Source organism: Globicephala melas, chromosome 5 (genome assembly GCF_963455315.2).
Source record: "Globicephala melas chromosome 5, mGloMel1.2, whole genome shotgun sequence".
Taxonomy (NCBI): domain Eukaryota; kingdom Metazoa; phylum Chordata; class Mammalia; order Artiodactyla; family Delphinidae; genus Globicephala; species Globicephala melas.
Genome location: NC_083318.1, coordinates 122,326,800 through 122,349,195, shown reverse-complemented (window position 1 = coordinate 122,349,195; position 22,396 = coordinate 122,326,800). Strand labels below are relative to the sequence as shown.

At 39.6% G+C, this 22,396-nt stretch overlaps 1 protein-coding gene across 1 annotated transcript in view; it reads left to right on the top strand.

Annotated features, from left to right (window-relative positions):
* MTTP (microsomal triglyceride transfer protein) overlaps positions 1-13,590 on the top strand; it is a 44,348-nt gene extending 30,758 nt beyond the window's left edge. Inside the window, exons 13-18 of the mRNA XM_030865613.2 lie at positions 2,142-2,239; positions 2,344-2,465; positions 3,825-4,052; positions 9,354-9,478; positions 11,755-11,925; positions 13,419-13,590. Of these exons, the coding sequence (XP_030721473.1) occupies positions 2,142-2,239; positions 2,344-2,465; positions 3,825-4,052; positions 9,354-9,478; positions 11,755-11,925; positions 13,419-13,590 (916 nt within the window). The remainder of the gene's footprint in view (positions 1-2,141; positions 2,240-2,343; positions 2,466-3,824; positions 4,053-9,353; positions 9,479-11,754; positions 11,926-13,418) is intronic.
* The last annotated feature ends 8,806 nt before the right edge of the window (positions 13,591-22,396 follow it).

Below are 22,396 nucleotides of genomic sequence, written 5' to 3'. Positions count from 1 at the left end.
CAGTGCCCCGTCTCTGCTTATCCAAGCTTATTTGTATATTGATGTGGTACATGTGTGGCTAATAATAATGGTGTGGTCTTTATGCTGGGTTATGTTGCATAAAACCAGAGAGTTTGCCAAATCTATTTGGAGGGCCAGATTAAACAACTTCACTTTGGCACTGTGATTTGGAACTCTGGGTATGATTTTTTTACTCTAGGTCTCCCGTTCGGTCTGGTAACATCATATTGCCAAATGTTAGCAATGTTTTAAAATCCAACTGTATTTTCAGTAGGACTATTTTTATAACTAGCATCATAAAATGAGGTAGGTTCCCACCAAATGGTCTTTCATCTTAACTTTCCAAATGTTAGGAATCTTTGAAGCCTCATTTATCACAGGTTAAATGAATTTACCATTTGAGTTTAAAACCATAGACAAGACCCATGTTTTAGGACTATTCAAAGTACGAAGTATGGAATCAGCAGACTTCATTGCTCTCAGTTACTCATTGGAATCATCTTCCTTCTAGTTCCCAAGTCTCTTCTCCCAAATTCACTGCTGTCCCTTTTCCTCACTGAAATCAGAGGGCCAGGGAAGGAAGCTCCATTTCCCCTGAGTTACATGCCGAGCACTGCCTTCAGGAAGGATCATGTTTGCGTGTTCCCAGTTGAAAAGGGAAACAGACATGGGGGGAGGGTGGGAAATAGGAGAAAGGGAATGGAAAAAAAGGCAGTAAAGCTGAAGGAAAGAAACAAGGAGTAAGACTGAAGGGAAAAGAAACAGGAGGAGTAAGTACAGACAAAGGAGCAGGGCAAGTAAGGAAGCAGGGGGAAGCAGATCAGAGATGCAGAAAAGAAACAAATTCTCTCTGCAGCCATGTGTACCTGGTCAAATGCATTTGATTTCTCCTTCTATTGCTTTGCTTTTGTGAGACTCTGTGGGGGAGATCCTGGGTGTATTTGCTGCCATTGTCTTGTGAACCTAGTGATTCAGGGGACAGTAAAGAGGAAGCAGCGGAGTAGAGAGCAGCCTGGGAAACATGAGGAAGCCATCGCGAACAGGGCAGGTCAGATTCTCAAAACTGAAAGCATCAGAGTTGGAAGGGACTTCAGAGGCCCCCTCGCTTGCTATCTCTCTCCAGTGAGGGGGTCTAGTCTCCTGGCAGGTGGTGTCCAGACTTTGCTTGCACCTCTCCAGTGGTGGGAGGGTCACCACCTCTGAGGGAACTTGTGTCATCATTTAGAGACTCTCTCCATTACTGCTTTGCATAACTGAAATCTTCTATTGGCCCAGATTTTATTCCTGAAGCAAAGTGGAAGAGATCTAATCATTCAACCACATGCAGCCCCTTTGAATATTTGAGGACTACTCTTCATCTTTCCTTTTTCAGGCTAAAATCTTATAATCTAGTGATACTGGGGGAAAAACCTATAAGATAACCATTCTTCCTCTCGGTGATGTTCTACCTCAGAACTAGGTCCAGATTTCTTTGGTTGGTTATTTTGATTTCGTTTTTGCTGAGTTGTTATAATTTTATTATTACTGATATGATTAGTGTTAAGTAGTCAGGAATGGAAATATCTCAACACTAATTAGTTAAGTGGATAAAATAGAGGTATGGGGTCAGGTTTAAGACTTACTTTAGAGGAGACTATTGGTTTTTACTGAGATGTTTCTTTAAGTGAAAACTACACAAATATAGAAGAAATTCCTGGGAATTTGCTGTTATATATCATTAGCCAGTGATAACATTAGAGGGTGTAGGAAAACATTTAAAGAAATATTGGGCAACCTCTCCAGTTTGGTACAACTTTCCTTAAAAGTATCTACTATTTAACAATAGAACCACGATGATTCAAAGAACATGTGTTTTCCACTCCTGAGGTGTGTCCATCAGTCAGCTTAAGCCATCTCATAGCTGGCTGAACTCTCCTCGCTGTCATTTTGATACCAAACTGAATTTCAAATATCCGAGGAATGGAGGGGAAAGCCCTCATCCTGATGCTGGTACTCCAGCTGGCGCCTCCCCAGTTTTGGAGTGGCATGAGGAAAATTTGGCCCCCTCTTTTTTTCCACTGAGGATTTGGGTTCTTTCCAAATCTGACCTGGGAAACAGCCATTACCATGAATGTGCAGCTTTTTCCTTTTACGTGTTACAGCAAAATGGTCCGTCGAGTTCTGAAGGAAATGTTTGCTCATAATTATGACCGTTTCTCCAAGAGTGGATCCTCTTCTGCCTATACTGGCTACATAGAACGTACGTAACCCAAAAAGGGGTTCTCCCTCCCTGCTCCGTCCCCTGCTCGGTATTGCTGGAACTGTTGTTAAATTACAGGTTTTTTTTTTTTTTTTTGTCCTTAGGTAGTCCCCATTCGGCATCTACTTACAGTCTTGACATTCTTTACTCTGGTTCTGGCATTCTAAGGAGAAGTAACCTGAACATCTTTCAGTACGTTAGGAAAAATCCTCTTCATAGTATTCAGGTATCTCATGTTTCATTAATTTTGCTTATTAAAGTATGTAAGAGGTTAGTGTGCAGTAAAATAAAATATATACTAATGATAACACTATAGAACGCATAAATTAATGGTGGATCTATCATCATCTGCAAGAGGCTGTATGGTTTACAGTCCCAGAGAGAGTTTCAAACATGAACTTGAAAACTTATATGTTTTGAGTCACTGGACTTGCCAAACATCCATAGTTTTTTCAAAGGTACACATAGTCACAAAATTGAAGTCATGCCAGTATTTCTCATGTATGTTTTAAAAACTGTTTTTATCCATAGATATATTCCCTGGAGCTCCAGATATTTAGTTATAGAATATATTTCCTTCTCTTTGTGTTTCTATGAAGAGACTGATTCCCCATAATAAAAGCTTTCATGATAGAATATGGTTCTCCAAAGAGTCAATCTATATTTTTTCAATATTGCTAAGAGAGAAAAGAATAAAGTGTAGGCATTTGACAACTGGCTGACTTCCATCCCTTTAGTTTTACCCCAAATGTGGTGACAATCTCTAAAGGCTTCCTAATTGTGAAATATACTTTCTTTATAGTTTTTATGCATATCAAACTATAGCCTTCTCAATAAGCTCATTTAAGCTTTAAAAACGATGCAATATATATAAACTTGAGATCTTATCAATATTGTATTACTACACCTTTGGTAGGAATCTAGTTACGATACTATGCTTTCTGTCCTGAGGAATCACCATCTGTTTTCTGATATGCATTCTGAAATGCCAAATGCCCAGTGGCTAAGGTGCTGGGTGTGGAGGACAGAGAATCTGTAGGATTCCTGTGTGTGGCAGAGATCAGGATGTGAGGCTCCTCATAGCGTTCATCATCTTTTCTTTTACTGGAGAAAGTTTTATGTGGAAAGGTGTGAGTCATGGCTTAGAGAGTTCCACATCCTCTCATAGGGCAGACTGTCCCAACACTTCTCCGCCTCTTTTTAGGGGCTCTACAAGGTAGCCGATCCACCATGTACGACAGTTCTGCAGAGACTGAGTCTCTAGGATGATGCCATTAAATGGAAAGCTCATGGTCATTGCAGTCAGACAGAAGGGGTTTGAGACTTACCTCTGCCATTTGAGCTTTTTTTTTGGCCTCATCTGCAAAATGGATACAAATCATATGAACCCCAAAGGGTGGCTGTGAGGAGTAAATGAAGAAAACGAACTCATATTCAGGCCTGGAGTTGTTTTTGTTTTGTTTTTGCCTAGCAACTGCAAATGTTTGAGTTTTTGACCCCCAGGAAAGTTCTAGTTGTCAGCTCATCATCACGTACAGAACAGGCATGGAGCTAGTGTCATGAATGCTATATCCATTTTCTCTAGGTGGTCATTGAAGCCCAAGGACTGGAGACCTTAATTGCAGCCACTCCCGATGAAGGAGAGGAGAACCTTGACTCCTATGCTGGCTTGTCAGCCCTCCTCTTTGATGTTCAGCTCAGACCTGTCACTTTTTTCAACGGATACAGTGATTTGATGGCCAAAATGCTGTCAGCAACTAGCGACCCTATGAGTGTGGTGAAAGGACTTATTCTGCTAATAGATCATTCCCAGGTAATTCATTCTGCAACTGTTTACTGAATGTACCAGGCATGCTTTAAATGTACTCCATGCTTGGAGGATACAAGACAAAGTTCCACCCACCTTGGAACTCGCATTCAAAGCATTGGAACCTCTTGGTATTATTGCCCTTTCTCTTTTTCTCTTTTGCTACAGGTAAATGTGTTTTCTTTTGTCTGTATTATCTGATTAAGTCATCTTTTCACTGTTGAGGCAAAAGAAGAAGTACTCAACATAATATGAGTATAATATAATGTCATTTATATCTCCATAGAACTAAAAGGTGGGGGTGGGGGGTAACCGATGTGAACAGAGACAAGAAATTATGGAGAAAATAACCTAGGATTCAACAGAGAAGAGATGGCCTTATCTCTTCACTTGGCTTTCCTGGGCACAAGGGCTTAGATGATATTTTTTTCTGAAGGCAAGAGCTAAACTACATGGCTTCATAGTTACTGATGACATTTGTCACGACAACAATGGTAAGATCCAAATAGTGCATCATCCCTGCCAAATTCGTAGAGACACAAGCAACCACTGACACCAACCACACGTTTAATGGAGACCCTGCCCCAAATTCTCATGTTCACAGAAGCTTACAAAGGTTCACTCATTGTTAAAGAGTAGGATTACTTTCATTCACTTGACCTGCATTCTTCAGAATAGTTTTCAGTTTGCTTCACCCCTAAATCTTACATTACTGTACTAAGGTATGACAATACTATATTCTGTGTGGTAAGATTTAGGTGACCAGGTGACTGTGAGGTGGGAGTGGGCTGCCTCATGGAATTTTTTGAGAAACAGAAAAGGGTTAATCTGAATAACCTTTGAGTTTGAGTGTTTGATGCTTAAAATTTTTTTCTTTAATGGCTTGACATTTCCTGCCTTACTAAGCATAGCAATATAAAAATGGAATATTTGCTAAAAAAGGATCTTATGGGAACTCCTTAAAGTGATCACTTGCACTCTGATTTATAATTATTAAATTAAAATTTATAGACTATAGGACTTGCTTGGGAAGTTTGCTTTTGTGGTTTAATAAATTCATAAGTAGTAGCCTAGTTTTGACTTTTGCCTTCACTACTTACTTTCTGTGTGTTCTTGGGCAGTTACTTAATAGCTTTAAACCAGGATTTGCTACTCATAAAGTGAGGCATCTGGAACAGATGATTCACAGTTTTTATCAGCTTTGTTCTTTGCCGGATAAGTTGAGGATCTTGATTTGTTGGATTCTGGTTATGAAATCATAGATTTTAAGATCTGGGAGTGACCTTAAATATCAGATTTACTAAAACTCCACCAAAACATCATTGGTTGAAACTAGATGCTAATTCCCTATCTTTATTATTCCTCATAACAGTTCAGGATAGCTGTATATAACAAAAGAAGCCAGTTTGGGGTAGCTTAACCAAATCGTTTGGTTTTTATCATGTTACAAGTATTTGGAAGTAGGTAATCCAGGATTGATATGGAAACCCTAAGATATTGTTAGGATCCAGACTCGTTTTCCTCAGGTTGGCCATCTTTACTTGTGGTTTTCAACCTCATGCTTGTCACCTCATGATTATCAGATGGCTGCTGCACTTCCAGCACTAATTCCTCATTCCAGGAAGGAAGAGAGAAGGGTAAGGTGCAGCAGAGTCTGAGACTCTTTTTCAAGAACTGTCCTGCAAGTACTATTTCTACAAAAGATAAGCATCTACAAAAAGAAGTCCTTTTTTATTGACCCAAACTATGCCATATGGATATCTCTAGCTGCAAGAGAAGCTAGTAAATATAGTTTTTCAATGGTTGTATTGACACTCTGAACAAAACTGTGTTTCTGTTAATATGAATGAAAAGAAGGACAACCAGCAATGCGTTTCATGCCCCTTAATCCTCAAAGTCACAGAAGAAAAATTGTTCTCAAATTATATTATAATTTTATACTGCAGTTTTCCGTTGAAGTATTACCTCTGGAGAGATGTATTCTTAATGAAAGAATCTCTGAAGAAGGCATAAGAGTGCTGAGAAAGTAGTCCACATTTTAAGATGCAGGAATAATAACAGTTCAGTACCACCTGTACGTACTCACCTACCCAACAGCAATGCCTAATAGTCTGAATGGGGGTATAACTCTTGATGCAAAGATAAGTAATAACCTAGGTCAGGGTTGGCAAACTTTTATGTAAAGGGCAGAAAGTAAATAGTTCAGGCTCTGTGAGACATATGGTCTCTGTTGAACTACTCAACTCTGCCATTGTAGAGTGAAAATAGCCATAAGTGATATATTAACATATGAGCGTGGCAGTGTTCCAATAAAGTTTTATTTACAAAAATAGCCAGTGGGCGAGATTTGCCTGCGGGCCATAGTTTGCCAACCCCTGATCTAGATTTATCTTGCATGATTTTTGTCTTCATTAAGCTAGGGCACTGCAGGCATATTCTAAGAGAAAGGTCTTCCCTTAGTTATTGAACATAGCCCAATGCCAGTGTAATTTAGATTGGAGTATTTGGCAGATCTGAGTTTATTATACAAATATACTGTTTGAGTCTCCCTGGCTCTGCAGAGCACTCCAGTAATGCCATCCTAGCTTCAGGGGCACATACCACTCTAGGTCAAGTGCTGACATTGAAGGAAATGTTGGCAGCGGATGACCAGTCACAAACGCCAGGGCAGATGGAATTACTCTGTGCTTACTCTCTCGCTCTCTTTTTGCAGCTAACTGGATTACTCTTCAGAGAAGGATGTCTGATAAAGTCAGATTAACAGGGGGATCCTCTTTAGCCAGCAAAGAACATATTTTCCTGAATGGGAGCAATGGGATGAGTTGTCAAAATATCAGTGTCTGAGCTGTAAGAAACACCTTCAGGCCCAAAAGTAAAAGATCAAAGGGGTCACATTAGCTACAAATACAAAGCTCCAGTATCTTATTCTTCTGGTTCATAAACAAGAATTTAAATAAATATGTCCTCTTGGTGACACAAGGACATAAGCCTATGCTTTATCTTGTTTGCAATATTTCTCAGAACAGGCTTCCTTGCACACTAGGAGACAAATGACAGTTATGATTTCCTGCTAGCTATGCATGTATGGTAGTAGAAAAGTCTCCCCACAAGAGACAGTCTGGGTAATCATTCTAGCTCCACATGCAGCCTCCAAGCCTAATTTTTCTTTTCAGTCTTCAGATATAATGCCCACCATGGAAGATTTGTGTGAGAATTAAATGAGATAAAAAATGTAGAGCTTTGGGGGCACAGTAGGTGCTCAAAAGCTGTTAGTTCTACTTATTTGACACCCCTCAAAAATTAGAACCACTGCACTATGTGGTTTAGTCCCTTTCATGAAGGAAAGAGTGGTTTATCCTTCTACAGGGGTCAGTGGTCTGTCCTTCTATTGCGGGGGGGGGGGCAAACAAATTCCTCTGTGATTATGCATAAGAATTCTTCCACGATCCCTTTGTAGGAGAGAAGTGGAATATTCCCGGAAAGCCAAGGCACTCCTCAAAACCCACACTGCAGTGGAAATGCTCTCTCCCCACAAAAGGCACCTTGTTTAATAGCTGTGAAATGTTCTTTTCCATGGCAGTTGGTGTGTTTTGACATCCACGTAATGTATGGCCAGTGGGAAGGCTAAAGTCCACATCACAGACCTCTGCCGAGTTAGGTGGACTAAGAAGATTATAGTTTTCAAATGGGGAATAGAGAATATGATCCAAATAAGGAAGTACTTTTGAGGCAGGGCATACAATAGGGCCAATTTGGAAACAATGACAGTAACAGTGCAAGTGCAGAACTCACATCTTGGTTCTGCAGTTCATGGGCATAGGTTACAATTGGGACATGATTATTGTGGTTTTCTCAGGATAATTTGTCTTCCTTCATATCAGTTATGATGCCTGAGGTAACCCCTGCATCCCACCACTGCCACATTTTGTTCTGGACCTAATGTAGCAGTAAGTATCCTTAGGGCTGTCTCCTAATACGGCCCGAGCTCTGTGTTGAGAATCTCATGCTTTCGTCCAAGTGTCTTTGAGACTGAAGGTAGTTTCATGCCACAATCAGACTTTTCTAGTAAACCAAGTTCTACAATTGAGATTTCTCGCCACATTTTTTTGAAAGTTGGAGAAAATTCAGGGAGATCAATGATCAACACAGTACTTTCTAGGAAGTGAAATTGCGGCATTAATAGTTGGTGAAAGCATGGCTTATTTGGTCTGAATAGGGCAGTTACATAAAGAAGTGAGTCACGCTGCCAGTTGCTGTGGACCTAAGATCTTTGGAGGAATATCAAAATTAAAGGTACTGAGCCTTTTTCCCAGAACCGTTATCATTTCAAACACTGTCCCAAGGCAATCTGATTCCAATCCAGCTGGAGAATTTTTCAGCCAACATCACCCCATCTAATGTACATAGAATTGCAAGACTTAAAGGGTAAATGCTGGCAAACAGCATAAAACAATGGTTTCCAGACAACTACAAAATTACTGAGGACGGACTACGTTCGTAAACGAGTACTGTCCCTCTGGAATATGCCGTGGAGTTCATGTTGGTCCTGTTTGTTATTTTGGTGTCATTCCAAATGTCAAACAATAGTGTATTATGGCTTAGTTAAGTCGCCTTGCCTTACTTTCCTAGCTTTCCTTTCCTAGGCAATTCCTGGAACTTGTATACTGCACCGGCAGTTTTGATCCTGCCTTTCATTTACCAGCAGGATGCAGTTTACTATATTTGACACAGAAGTGGTAAAGGACTTCAAGAGATCATCTATCCCAAAGCCTCACCCTCCACTCCAAAGCCACACTGGATTTCTGACGGATATGCTTTCATTTTCCCTAGTCTTATGGTTCTCAAATTTAGGTGCAACAGAAGCACATGAGGGCTTATTAAAACACAGAGCTCTGGGCACCACCCTCAGAGTTTCTAATTCAGTAGGTATGGGGCTTCCGTTCCTAACAAGTTCCCTGGATGCTCATGTTATTTGTCAGGGAACCACACTTTGAGAACCATTGCCCCTCCCAAAGTGAGGCAAAGATTGAAAGAAAGCACCCTTGTCAATTGACACTTCACTTCTTTAGTATTGTAATTGACTAAATAATTTAGCAAATCAGTAATCTACTTCCGTGATCAAGGTTAGGATGTGTTTCCAAGCCTAGAGAAAGACTTCAATGTTAACACAACTCAAATGGTATTACCTACAGCCGGAGGTTGAATGTGCCTTTGGAAAGGGGCTGGCTACGTTGTGCCCCTCCCCCTCCCCTCCTCCTTCTTCTAATTCTTCTTCTTCTCACTGTTATTCTATATTTTTGTTTCTAGGAGCTTCAGTTGCAATCTGGACTGAAGGCAAATATGGATGTGCAGGGTGGTCTGGCTATTGATATTTCAGGTTCAATGGAGTTTAGCCTGTGGTATCGTGAGTCTAAGACCCGAGTGAAAAATCGGTAAGCATATGTATAGTACTCTATGCAAAGAACCACAGAGATAAAGTTTTTTTTAAATTTTATTGAAATATAGTTGATTTACAATGTTGAGTTAATTTCTGCTGTGCAGCAAAGTGATTCAGTTATACATGTATATAGTTCTTTTCCGTATTCTTTTCCATTATGGTTTATCACAAGATATTGAATATACTGTACTATGCAGTAGGACCTTGTTGTTTATCCATTCTCTATATAATCGTTTGCATCTGCTAATCCCAGACTCCCAGTCCACCCCTCCCCCACCCCCTCTCCCTCTTGGCAACCACAAGTCTGTTCTCTATATGCAGAGATATGTTTTCGGAATTGTTTAACTTTCCGACTTCTTGAAATCTGTGCTTTCTGTTTGTAATCAGTAAATCGTAGAGTAGGGAGTAACCATGGGAAGTCATTTTTTCCATAGCGTCTTATGAGCAGCTAGGTACCTAATATGACTCAGCCAAGGATCTCTTTGCTTTTAAAGACATCCGCGGACAGCTTGCACAGTGGATGAGATGTTCATCTTCTCTTGGTAGTTGACAATGCTGTCAGAAGACTTTACTTTTAAGCAATCTTTTTAGCTTATACCTCTCGTTGGGATTTAAAATCTTTCCTCTTTTGCTGTCTTCAGTGGAGAAAAATAAAAAGATGATCACTTTTGTGAGACTCTAAGTCTTAAACATTGAGTCCTTAAGTGTTTTTATTAGTGTTCATTTTTCTAAATAGAATTTTCTCTGCTCTTTTAGTTTTTCTAATTGACCCATCAGATCAAATGAAAGTGTTTTACTTTGAACTTAAAACAATGTCTTTGAACCAATGTGATTGAACTTAAAACAATGTCTTTGAACCAATGTGATAATCAAAAGAATTATTCTTCTGTTTGTTGTAATACTCAAGAAAAGAACATGAAAATGCAATTGATTTTTACTTTTTGGATATTTAAAAATACAGTGGGGCAGAGGTGAGATAGGAGTGCTAAAATTAGATTTTTAGTTTATTTTGAACAATGGATGAAGGAATTGAGAAAAATCAGAAGGTGGCACATTTAACATGAAAGGTGACCCTCAGTGTTACTAAAAGGAACCAAAGAATGAGAAATGGGAGAGACTTTCAGAGTGATAAGCAATATAATTTAGGGCTTCCCACTGCATCAGTCATCTTGGTCATCTTTTTGATGTATTTTCTAGACAGAAATTTACCCAAATTAAACTGAACTGAATTATTTTCAGAAGGAAATCAACAACAGCTACAACAAAAATTTCTGGCTTTTTAAAAGAGACACGGTATCCCTAAGTATCTGCCAGTGTCCACATTATAGCCAATTCATCTTCAATTTTCCATTTGTTCATTTAAAAAATATCTCTTAAGCCTTTGTTGAGTGTAAGATATTAGAAGGTATTCAGGGATTTAATGAATTCAGGGAAAAGGATTCAGGGATTTAAATGATACCACCTCTGACCTACTTTTGCACTGGCAATAGCAGCAGGTGTGCTGTGAGAAGCGCAGAAAAAATTAGTAGCCTATTAAAAGAGCACGAACGTACAGCTCTGATTTCATCTAAAGTCTACAATTAAATTAGAGTAGTCCTAGAGGTAAGCCTTCTACTAGGATTGTTTATCCTCTTCATTTTCATCCAAGCCTCTATCCTAGTCAATCCAATCTGTCTAGGTGATCACTGGAGAACCTATGATATCTGTCCTTTCTGGGGCACCCAATATACATGCTGTAGGAATGGTTCTTTGTGATACTGTATTTTTCAAATATCTTGGCAACCATAGACTTCTGTCATCAGAGACCCTTTGGAGAAAGTAATGAAATGGAATTAAGGTAGCTACATAGAAGCCAACAGAGAGATAGTTACCAAGAAAATTGTTGTAAACATCAACTGTCTTCTGGGTGAGCTTATACTTTGTTTTAAGATAACACAGGTATTTCTGACTTCCTGATAGGACCAGGTCCCAGGCATGTTTTCATCATGGCTCTTGGTATGCCCATACCAAACATTAATGCCTGATAGACATTTCATTCCCACATCTAGAATTGAAGGCTGGGGGAGGACTCAGGAGTAGGGCAAAACTTCACTGCCCAATTGCTGGGACAAACCAGTTCCTGGTTACCGACAGACTTCTAAGCACATTTAGGTCACCTATTAGTTCCTTAAGTGTTTCTTTCCAGTTATCAGCATGAGAAATTCAGACCCTGTGGTCTGTTAGTTCAGCACAGTTAAATGTGATTAACAGCTTATTTTGTTCAATTCTTAGGGTAACTGTGGTAATAACTTGTGACATCACAGTGGACTCCTCTTTTGTGAAAACTGGCCTGGAAGTTGGTGTGGAAACAGAAGCAAGCTTGGAGTTTATCTCCACGGTGCAGTTTTCTCAGTACCCCTTCTTAGTGTGCCTGCAGATGGACAAGGATGGAATTCCGTACAGGTAAGAAGCAGTGCTTATGGAATGTTCCAGGGCCAGCCCCAGTTCACCAGGAACTTGCACCCAGTTTTGAGCATTCCGTTACAGAAATTAAAGGAAAATGGTAAAAACCCAGTGAAACATGACTTTTCTTTAAATGAGTAAAAGAATAATTGATAAGACTAAAAAAAAAAGTTAGTTTCTAGGATACCAAGAAACTGTAATGACTAGTTCATTTGATTCTGGAGATAATATCATATTCTAGCCCAGAAATAATTTATCAAGGCAACAAAGGGATTTGATTTACCGTAAGAATTGCCACACAGTTTCAGCAAAAGCACGAGATGCATATTTACTATCAGCTATCTTCACAGTTGTCTCTTGGACAGAAAGTTCAAGACAGAACATCTGACGATCATTTACCCTGGTTTAAGAGCCCAAATGCATCACAATTTTTAGGTAATCCATACAACAGCAACTTGACCTGGTTTAAGTTTTGGCTCAAGCTTAAGATTTTGGGATTTTGAATTTAAAAAAAAAAAGAAAGCCTTTTAGTAGAGTACTTAGTGTCCCAGAAACTAAATATATAACGGTCCATGTAGTTTTCCCAACACCTTATCCACTCTAGAGCTTTTCATTTACACTGTGCCCTTTGAATTTTGTAACAATTATTCTAATAATACTATAGTGAGGAAGTAGGATGCTTCGGGTCTAGGGAGCACTGACTTTTCTGTAGTGGGTGTAGAGGTCGCCTTGACATGCACGCTTAACCATGAAGGGAATCTGTATACTTAAAACAGAGAACCATGTTTTACATTATCTCCTTTGATAAGTAGGGCAGAGTTAAGCACCTTCTTTGTTTATTTTTTTAATTTCATGATCCATGTAAGGAATGCTAGATGATGTAAGTACAAATATGAACAGGTTATGTTTTTACAGAAGAAAAGGTTGTAGATTATAGTACATTAAGCTGTTGCTAATTTATTAACCTATGTCTAGAATAAACCTCCATTAATACATTTTAGAAAATCAACCTTCCAATGGTCAAAATGCAGTGACCAGCAGCCCAGGCACAAGGCTAACTGGTTAGGTTCCACATTTCACTTGGGCCAGGGCTCTGGGGATGTTTCCCTGTCAGCATTCTCAGCTTAACTCCAGTTGGATTTGCTCCTTTCTCAAAAGGGGAATGCTCCAGAGGTGGGGCTCCTGGAATGAGGGTGGGGGACATAGCAAGGCCTGCAAAGCTTAGCAGCCTCTGCAGAAAGCTGCGAGACATTTGGTCCTTCATTCCAGAAGAATGAGTAACAGCACTCCCGTATCCCAGGCGTGTGAAGAGAAACGCGAAGAAAAAAAATCACCCCATTCGTGGGAACGAAAGCTAGTCGTCTTTGGTACTCACATCCTTTCTCAAATGGCTTTGAAACAGAAGCTTCAAGTGTTCACTCAATAACTTGGCTCTGACGGGGGTGGGGTGACTTTAATATGTGTGTAATTTTGTTATTATTGTTATTATGCAGGCAATTTGAGACAAAGTATGAAAGGCTGTCCACAGGCAGAGGTTATGTCTCTCGGAAGAGAAAAGAAAGCCTAGTAGCGGGATCTGAATTCCCGCTGCACCAAGAGAACTCTGAGATGTGCAAGGTGGTGTTTCCTCCTCAACCAGAGAGTAGTTCCAGCAGTTGGTTTTGAAACTGATGGGGCTGTTTCACTGGAATCCATCTCCCCGGAAGGGATACGATGTGACGTGCCTAAGTACTTGCTCTCTGAGAGCACAGTGTTTACATATTTACCTGTATTTAAGAGCTTTTGTAAAAAGCAGTGAAAAACCTCACATAATTAAGCTTGGGCCTGAATCATTCAGTACTACCTACAGTGTCATTTTGAGCCAACCTATGTGACACTTTTAGTAGCATTCTTAGTTTTATTGTATCTCTCTCAAATCACATTTAGTACTATGAAAATAGTTCTTCCCTAAGAAGAAACTATTGTTTGTAAGAAATAAGACACACATTCAGGAGAGCACAATTTTGTTTCAACAATTTTCAATCAATGTATATGAAGCCCTTGGTAGAACCTTACACAGCTTGTTTCTATGAAACATGCCCAATCAGGAAAAAACAGACCTTTTTTTCTTGGAGAGGGGAGCATGGAGGAAAGGGATAAGACTTTTAATGGCCTTTGGCAGCCATCTTCAGGAATTAATATTTATCTCTTCTGTTAGTTTTATTGAGTATTGAGGTAGGAGGCACACAGAATGAACACATACCATCTCTCCTTTCTGCTGGCCATGTAGTCAGATCGCTAGAAGAAAGCTAGTGAGTCCTCTGCCTTCTGCCTTACAAAAATGCCGGACTCAGCATATCAGAATTAGAAATATTAATTTCAGGAACTCCATTAGATTTTTTCTTGTGCTGTATCTCTTTGAGACTATAATGTGGTTCACTGTCCTTTATAAGGGACATCCTCAAATATTCATCATTTTATTTTTCACTCAACTGTTTTGTGGTGGAAGTCCCAGTCTGTTGGACTGCAGTCTACAAAAGCCAGAATGGCCGAGAGAATTTAATAATGCTTTGAGAACCTGATGGATTTGGACTTCTAAAAAATGAAATCAAGAAAAGAGTGTCTCTATTTGTACAAATTAAAAGAGCCACGTTAACCATTTTCAAATATTTACTGACAAAACAGATACATGTTTTGATAGCGACAGGCCCAAAACAGATAACAGGTGCTCACTTGTCCATTAAACACACACACACACACATGCACACATACACACACACACATGCACACACACACGGGAAGTTTAGCTAGCCCGCCACTAGTTGTAAATTTAAAATGATATGTGATGAAATAAATATGTGGAATTCCTATTGAATTGCTTTTGTCTTCCGTATTTCTCTGTTCCTGCCACTTTCTGAGCCCAGACACATATACAGCTAAGCTTCTGAAGCTCTATAGAACAGGCCAGATGCTCTAATAGGTGGTCAGAGCCCTTTGGAAAATACGCTATTGAAAATAGCAGCAGAAGCAGTCAGAAGCTCTTAAGGACCGGCAAGCTTAAAAACAAGCTCTAAGCCCAGTTTTTATAAAGCTCTGGACCTGCACACGTATTGTTATGTTATTGAGAAGAGAAAAAGGAATAAAAACAGGAGGGTTTCGGGGGTACTCTTGGTGGTGGTGGCATTGGCCTTGGAGGAAGCGCTCTGTAGAGATACTCATGCTGCCGCAAAAGCAAGTTGATCCAGGGCACTGAGCTTGAAGATGCTGTGGGCTAAGGAACCTCACCCATGTGACACTTAGTAAATCACAGCTGCTTCTGGGATAATGACTTACTTAGTACGTAAAATAAGAGCTTACTTAAGAGTGATGACTGCAGGGTCATGGCTATTGCTGTTATGCCATTTCCCAACTGCTTGTCTGCCTGGCTGAGTCAAATATGGCCACTTATTTGGAGAATGGATGGTACCTACCAACTCTAACATGCTCCAAAGAAAAAAGAAACCTGAAGCATAGAACAAACATTAACTCCTTTCTAGATAAATGAGACAAATTTAAGAGGAGTAAGGTGATAGTTCACCTTTTATATGACATATTGGAACCAGAAAGACTTACTTGGCATCCTTATTGTTGACCTGTTTCAAACACCAGTGTCCAGACGGCTGACTTTTGCAGAGGTGGCTGTCTCGGAACTTCACGACCCTCTGGCATGAGCCCCTGTGCCCAGTCAGCCTCTCCTTGCAGACCTGAAGGATTTAGCCTGGCTGTTCTACAAAGCGCTACTGTCATGCCCTGTCTCTCACAGAGGTACTGCCCATGGAAAGTTGCTCTCTGCTTCTTTGAACCTGACCACCTTCAAATACATTTTTATTTTTATTTTTTTTGCGGTACGCGGGCCTGTCACTGTTGCAGCCTCTCCCGTTGCGGAGCACAGGCTCCGGACGCGCAGGCCCAGCGGCCATGGCTCATGGGCCCAGCCGCTCCGCGGCATGTGGGATCCTCCCGGACTGGGGCACAAACCTGTGTCCCCTGCATCGGCAGGCGGACTCTCAACCACTGCGCCACCAGGGAAACCCTCAAATACATTTTTAAAGGTAACACTTATTTAGCGCTTGTAAGGGTCAGGTATTTTTAAGCATCTTACGTATATTAAAAATTATTTAATTTTCACAACAACCACATTTAACGGGGAATGTTATTATTTCCATGTTGTAGACTGGCACTGTCCAATAGAAATATAATGTAAACACAAATAATTTTGACTTCTGTTTATAAATATAAACCTGTTTAAAAATAACCATAAATACAAATGTAGACTTGTAATATAAATGTTAATAAATATAAACATAAGCAATTTTAAATTGCTAGTGGCCATATTCAAAAAATAAACAGAAACAGGTGACATGAACTTTAATTATTTATTTATTTATTTATTTTTTGCGGTACGCGGGACTCTCACTGCTGTGGCCTCTCCCATTGCGGAGCACAGGCTCACAGGCCTAGCTGCTCCACGGCATGTGGGATCTTCCCGGACCGGGGCACGAACCCGTGTCCCCTGCATCGGCAGGCGGACTCTCAACCACTGCGCCACCAGGGAAGCCCTAGTAATTTATTTTTAACCCACTATATAATTTATTTTTAACCCACTATATAAGTATTATCATATCAAATGGGATATTCTATTTTGGGGGAGAGGATTAGGTCTTGGAAATGTGATATATAATTTGCACCTATAGCACATCTCAATTTGGATTAGCTCATTTCAAGTGTTCAATAGCCACATGTGGCTAATGGCTACTGAATTGGACAGCACAATTACAGATGGAGAAACCAGGGCACAGAAGACACTTAACTTACCCCACAGGAGACCTTTTCTCAGCTAGGAAATGGTAAAACTAGAATTCAAATATAAGCAGTCTCACCCCAGAAACTGCTCTCTGAATCCACTATATGTCCCAGATTGTTTGGGTTTTTTTAATTTGGTGCTAAAAGAATACAAATAGTTATGAAAACGACAAGCCTGGAACAGTGGCTACAAAGCTTTAAGCTATGCTACAAAGTTCTGAGAGTCATTGCCTGGCTGTAGTTCTCTGTAGTTCTAGGTCTCTTTCTCTGACAGCATCAGAAGTCCTTGTACGCTCACAGGTCTCGACATTTTTCTTTGCCAAGTGTCCTGTGTCCCTTCCTCCATGAAAGGTGCTTCATCCCTAGAGGCAGGTCTGAATGTGCTACCAACAAATGTTCATTTTTTGATAGCAGCTTTACTGAGATGCAATCCACATCACATGCAATTCATCCACTTGTAGTGTAGAATTCAATTTTTTGGTATTATATATAAATATAGTAGAGTCTCAAAGTTGTACAACTATCACTACAATCTATTGGGGAACATTTTCATCATTTCAAAAAGAAATCTGTACCCCTAGCTCCTACCCCCAATCTCTTCAGTCTCCCAGCCTGAGGCGATCACTAATCTGTTTTCTGTCTCTATAGCTTTATTCTGGAGATTTCATATAAATGTAATCTTATAACTACATGGTCTTTTTTGACTGGCTTCCTTCACTTAGCATTATGTTTTCAAGGTTCTTCCGTGTTGCAGCTAGTATCAGTACTTCACTCTTTTTTACAGTTGAATAATATCCCATTATGTAGATATGCCATTTATCAGCTGATGGACATGTGGGTAGTTTTCACCTTTGGCTATTATGAATAATTCTGTTATGAACTTTTGTGTACAGATTTTTGTGTGGGCATATGCTTTCATTTCTCTTGGGTAAATACCCAGGAGTAGAATTGCTGGGTCAAATGGCAACCCTATGTTTAGCTGTTTAAGAATTGCTAGGTTGTTTTCTGAAGTGACTACACCATTTTATACGCCCATCAGCAGTATATGAGGGTTCTGATGTCTCCACATCCACAACTACAATTTTATTATCTTTCTTTTTGATTATAACCATCCTAGTGAATGTGAAGTGATATCTCACTATGGTTTTGATCTGCATTTCCCTAACGACTAATGACGTTGAGCATCCTTCAATGTACTTATTAGCCATTACATATTATTACATTTTTTTGGAGAAATATTTATTCAGATCCTTTGTCCTTTTAAAAATTGGATTATTTGTTTTTATTATTGACTTGTAAGAGTTCCTTATATACTTGGGGTGTAAGTCCCTTATCAGATATATGATTTGCGAATATTTTTTTTCATTCTGTGTGATGTCTTTTCACTTTCTTGATAATGTCCTCTGAAGCACAAGCATTTTAACTTGTGGTGAAATCCAAGTAATATATGTTTTCTTTTGTTGCTTGTACTTTTGGTCATATCCAAGCAACCACTGCCAAATCCAAGGTCACAAAGACTTACCCCTATGTTTTCTTCTAATAGTTTCATAGTTTTAGCTTTAAGTTAAGTATTTGGTCTATATTGAGTTAATCTTTTTATATGATGTGTGGTAGGGGCCCAAATTCATTTTTTTGTATGAGGATACCTGGTTGTCCCAGCAGCATTTGTTGAAAGATTATTTTTTCCCCACTAAACAGTCTTGGCACCTTTGTTGAAAATCAGTTGACTATAAATGTAAATGCTCATTACTGGATTGTCAGTTTTATTCCATTAATCTGCATGTTATCTTTATCCCAGTACTACACTCTCTTGATTGTCGTTGCTTTGTAGTAAGTGTTGAAATTGGGACTTGTGAGTCTACCTACTTTGTTCTTTTTCAAGATTGTTGTGGCTATCCTGAGTCTCTTGAGTTACCATATGAATTTTAGGATCAGCTTATCACTTTCTACAAAGCCAGCTGGGATTCTGATAAGGATTATATTTAACCTGTGCATCAGTTTCAGAACTATTACCATATTAACCATATTAAGTCTCCAGACCCATGAATGTGAGACACCCTTCCACTTACTTCAATTTTTTAAAATTTCTTTCAACAGCATTTTGTAATTTTCAGAGTATAAGTTTTGCACTTCTTTTGTTAAATTTATTCCAAGTGTTTTATTATTTTTGATGTTATTATAAATGGAATTGTTTTCTTACTTTCAGATTGTTCATTGCAAGTATATGGAAATACAATTTTTTTTGTATTTGATCATGTATCCTGCAACCCTGCTGAACTCACTTATTCTAATATCTTATGATAGAAGGATTTTCCATATAAAAGATCACATCAACTGTAAATAGAGATTGTTTTACTTTTTCCTTTCCAATCTGAATATCTTTAATTTCTTTTTATTGCTTAATTGCCCTGGTTCGAACTTGGAGGTTGAAGGTTGAATGCAAGTGGTAAGTGTGGACATAGCCAAGATGATGGTGCTAGTGAAGATGGCGGTGAGGGTGATAGTAATGAGGGATAATAATAACCCCCGAACCTGAAAGGAAGGCTCAAATCACTTGGCAATGATCTGGTTCTATTTTCACTAAGTAATATATTTTAAAATTCATAAAAACTTATTTGAAACCTTAAAACACATTCAAAATAGCCTAAATGCACTCCTGTACAGGGAGGAGGAACAGAATTCGAGATGTCTATCCCGACATTAAGAGTCTGTTCCAGACTCAGATGGATCACAGCTTTGTTGCTTCTTCTCATTAATTTAGTTGTCAGCTGAGACAGTGTGGGTCCAGCAGGGGAGTGGGGCAGGGAGGCCTGGCTTGGAATTCCAGTTCTGCTACCTATTGGTTGAATGATTTTGGGTATATGACTCTATCTGTCATCTCTAAAATAGGTGTGATAATCCCTATTTCACTGGGTTGGTTTAAGGATTCATTGAGATAATGCATGTATAGTGTTGAGCACACAGTAGCATTTGATAAATGTTATTTTCCACTTTCATCAATTTTTTTTTAAATTTTATTTATTTATTTATTTATTTATTTTTGGCTGCATTGGGTCCTTGTTGCTGCGCACGGGCTTTCTCTAGTTGTGTTGAGCGAGGGCTACTCTTCGTTGCGGTGTGCAGGCTTCTCATTGTGGTGGCTTCTCTTTGTTGCAGAGCACGGGCTCTAGGTGTGTGGGCTTCAGTAGTTGTGGCGCATGGGCTTAGTTGCTCCGTGGCATGTGGGATCTTCGCGGACCAGGGCTCGAACCCGTGTCCCCTGCATTGGCAGGCGGATTCTTAACCACTGCGCCACCAGGGAAGTCCATCAATGTTGTTTTTAATGTTAGAGATGTGGTGCGCAATGTTCTTATTTACCTATGATCGGTTTCAATAAAATGGGGTTTGTTTACATGTTCTTTCTACCTCTACCTTCCAACTAGTCAGACAGCACAGTGGTCGTGCTTCTCTAACTCTCAGGGCTTAGTGCAGTATGGCTGGGATATCTGCACCTCTCACATGCAGCATCCAGGAAAGTGGGAAGCAGGGGAGGACAGTAGTGAGGGCGATTCTGAGTAAGGTACTCCTGTATATCTGAAATCTCACCTCTTCCACATAGTCCTGCTATATAAACTATATAAACTGCCAAGGCTTTCACATCTGTGAAATGAGCCTCTCCTCATGGGTTGTTGTGAGGATGAGGTGAGGTTATGCGCCAGCGCCTGGTACACAGCAAGAACTTAATAAGTGTTCACTAATATTCACTTTCAATGTGTGGTCCGATAGAACTGCTGACAGAAAGCAACGTGTTACGTTATGACTACTCCATGGAGTGAATCTATTTTCTGGACTTTCATCCGTGAGGAAAATGGGTTTTAGGAAGATTACCAGACTTATTTATTTGCTTATCATGAAAACATTACTTTCACATTGTAAGATTATTCTCATATTTTGTAAAAACATGACTTTCATCCGTTTCTCTACTTGCCTAAATTGACTTCAGATTTCACCAATCCTTTCTTTACCAAATTCCTTTGCCTTTGTTCTCTGTGAATGTGATAATTACCGAGGAAAAAGAATAAGTATTTCCATGAGGAAGCATGGAATGAATCAAAAATTCAGCCTTAAAATAAGCAGGTTCCGGTAGAAAGTTCTTCTAGAAAATAGTAAGAAGGACTCCATATCATAAGTGACAGGTACAACATTTTTGAGAACAAAGAAAATATGGGAAGAAGATTGCATCTCAACTCAGTCATTATCCTTCTTCAGGACTGGAGCAGGATATCATCTCTGTGTCTAAACTTCTGCGTGTTCTTAGTCACCTTCACCCTCACTGTCTCTTTCTTTTTCTCTGTCAGGATCCCTGTAGGAAACAGGGCCACTGCATAAAACTGATGGCACATCCAAACTGGGTAACTTGAGAAGAGCTTAATAAACCTTAGAAAGATAAGGGCAGGATATAAGGAAACCTCAAGGGTGATACAGCACCTCCAGGCTCATAACAACAGGGAGAAGGAAAGGTCAAGGGAGATCACTGGAACCCAAAGAGCCTAAGCCATGTGGACCGATGGCCTTGGATTAAGGGACACAAGCAGCCCTCACCACCTCCACCGGAGGGAACCAGGGAAACAAACATTCTGACTTCACTTTCTTTTCTCCCTTGGATCTCCTGCCTATGGTACCCATTGGCCGAGACCAGCCACAAGGCAGGGGGCAAGAGTTTCTATGGACCCAGACTATCCACAAAGATGGAAAGGGTAGAGAGGGGTTTGCAGGAGAAAATGGAAGAAATCTAGCCCCGGTTTATATGATGGGTTCTCCTCTACAATTTATTAATTTCTTTAATTAATCATCTTGCAACGTGGAGAGTCTATTAGGATCAAGAGATATACTAGGTTAAAAAAATTTAGATGGGTTGCCTCAACTCAAGAAACTCAGTGAATTAGGGAAAACAATACAACTACAAATAATTTTAGTACAATGAATAAATGTTGTAAAAGCAGCATGTTCACAATCCTAAGAGAGCATAAAGAGGAGACAGATAAAGAAAAAAGCATCAAGGAGGTGAAATTTGAAGGAGGCCGTATGATTTCTTTACCTCTCTTCATCTACCGTTTCACCAGCATTGGCTTCTTTGTGCATCAGCTTCCTTTACTGTCCAGGACATCTCAGACCCCCAGATGGAGTCAGGTCTGTTTGTCTTCAGCTTGAGTGTGCAGACTGTTCACATTCTCAGAGAGCCTACCGCACAACTGCATATGCTATTTGATGAGATTATAGAAGAACATAAAAATTGATATCAATAAAAAGTCCACCATTGGAGGTACTTTAGGTAACCATTTACCTTCCATAATGGGATTACAGTTAAGCTAGAATGAGTTAGTCATCCTTTGCTACCCTCCTATTAATAAAAGTTTACTTTATTCACAGCTGACTTGGAACAGCACATAAACCTGTATGCTATTTTCATCCTTCTGTTTTTACTAGAAAGATTCCTGCCATAATCTAGGATTACATGTAAAAGTTTGGACGTTCTCTTTTCAGAATAGGCTTTAGGTTTAAATTACCTGATTCTTTTGTTGGTGAAAGTGAGTCACCTCCATTCTGTTTTGAGGTACCTATCCCCACTTCTGTATACTTCTTCCACTCAATCTGCCTGAAGATCAACCAT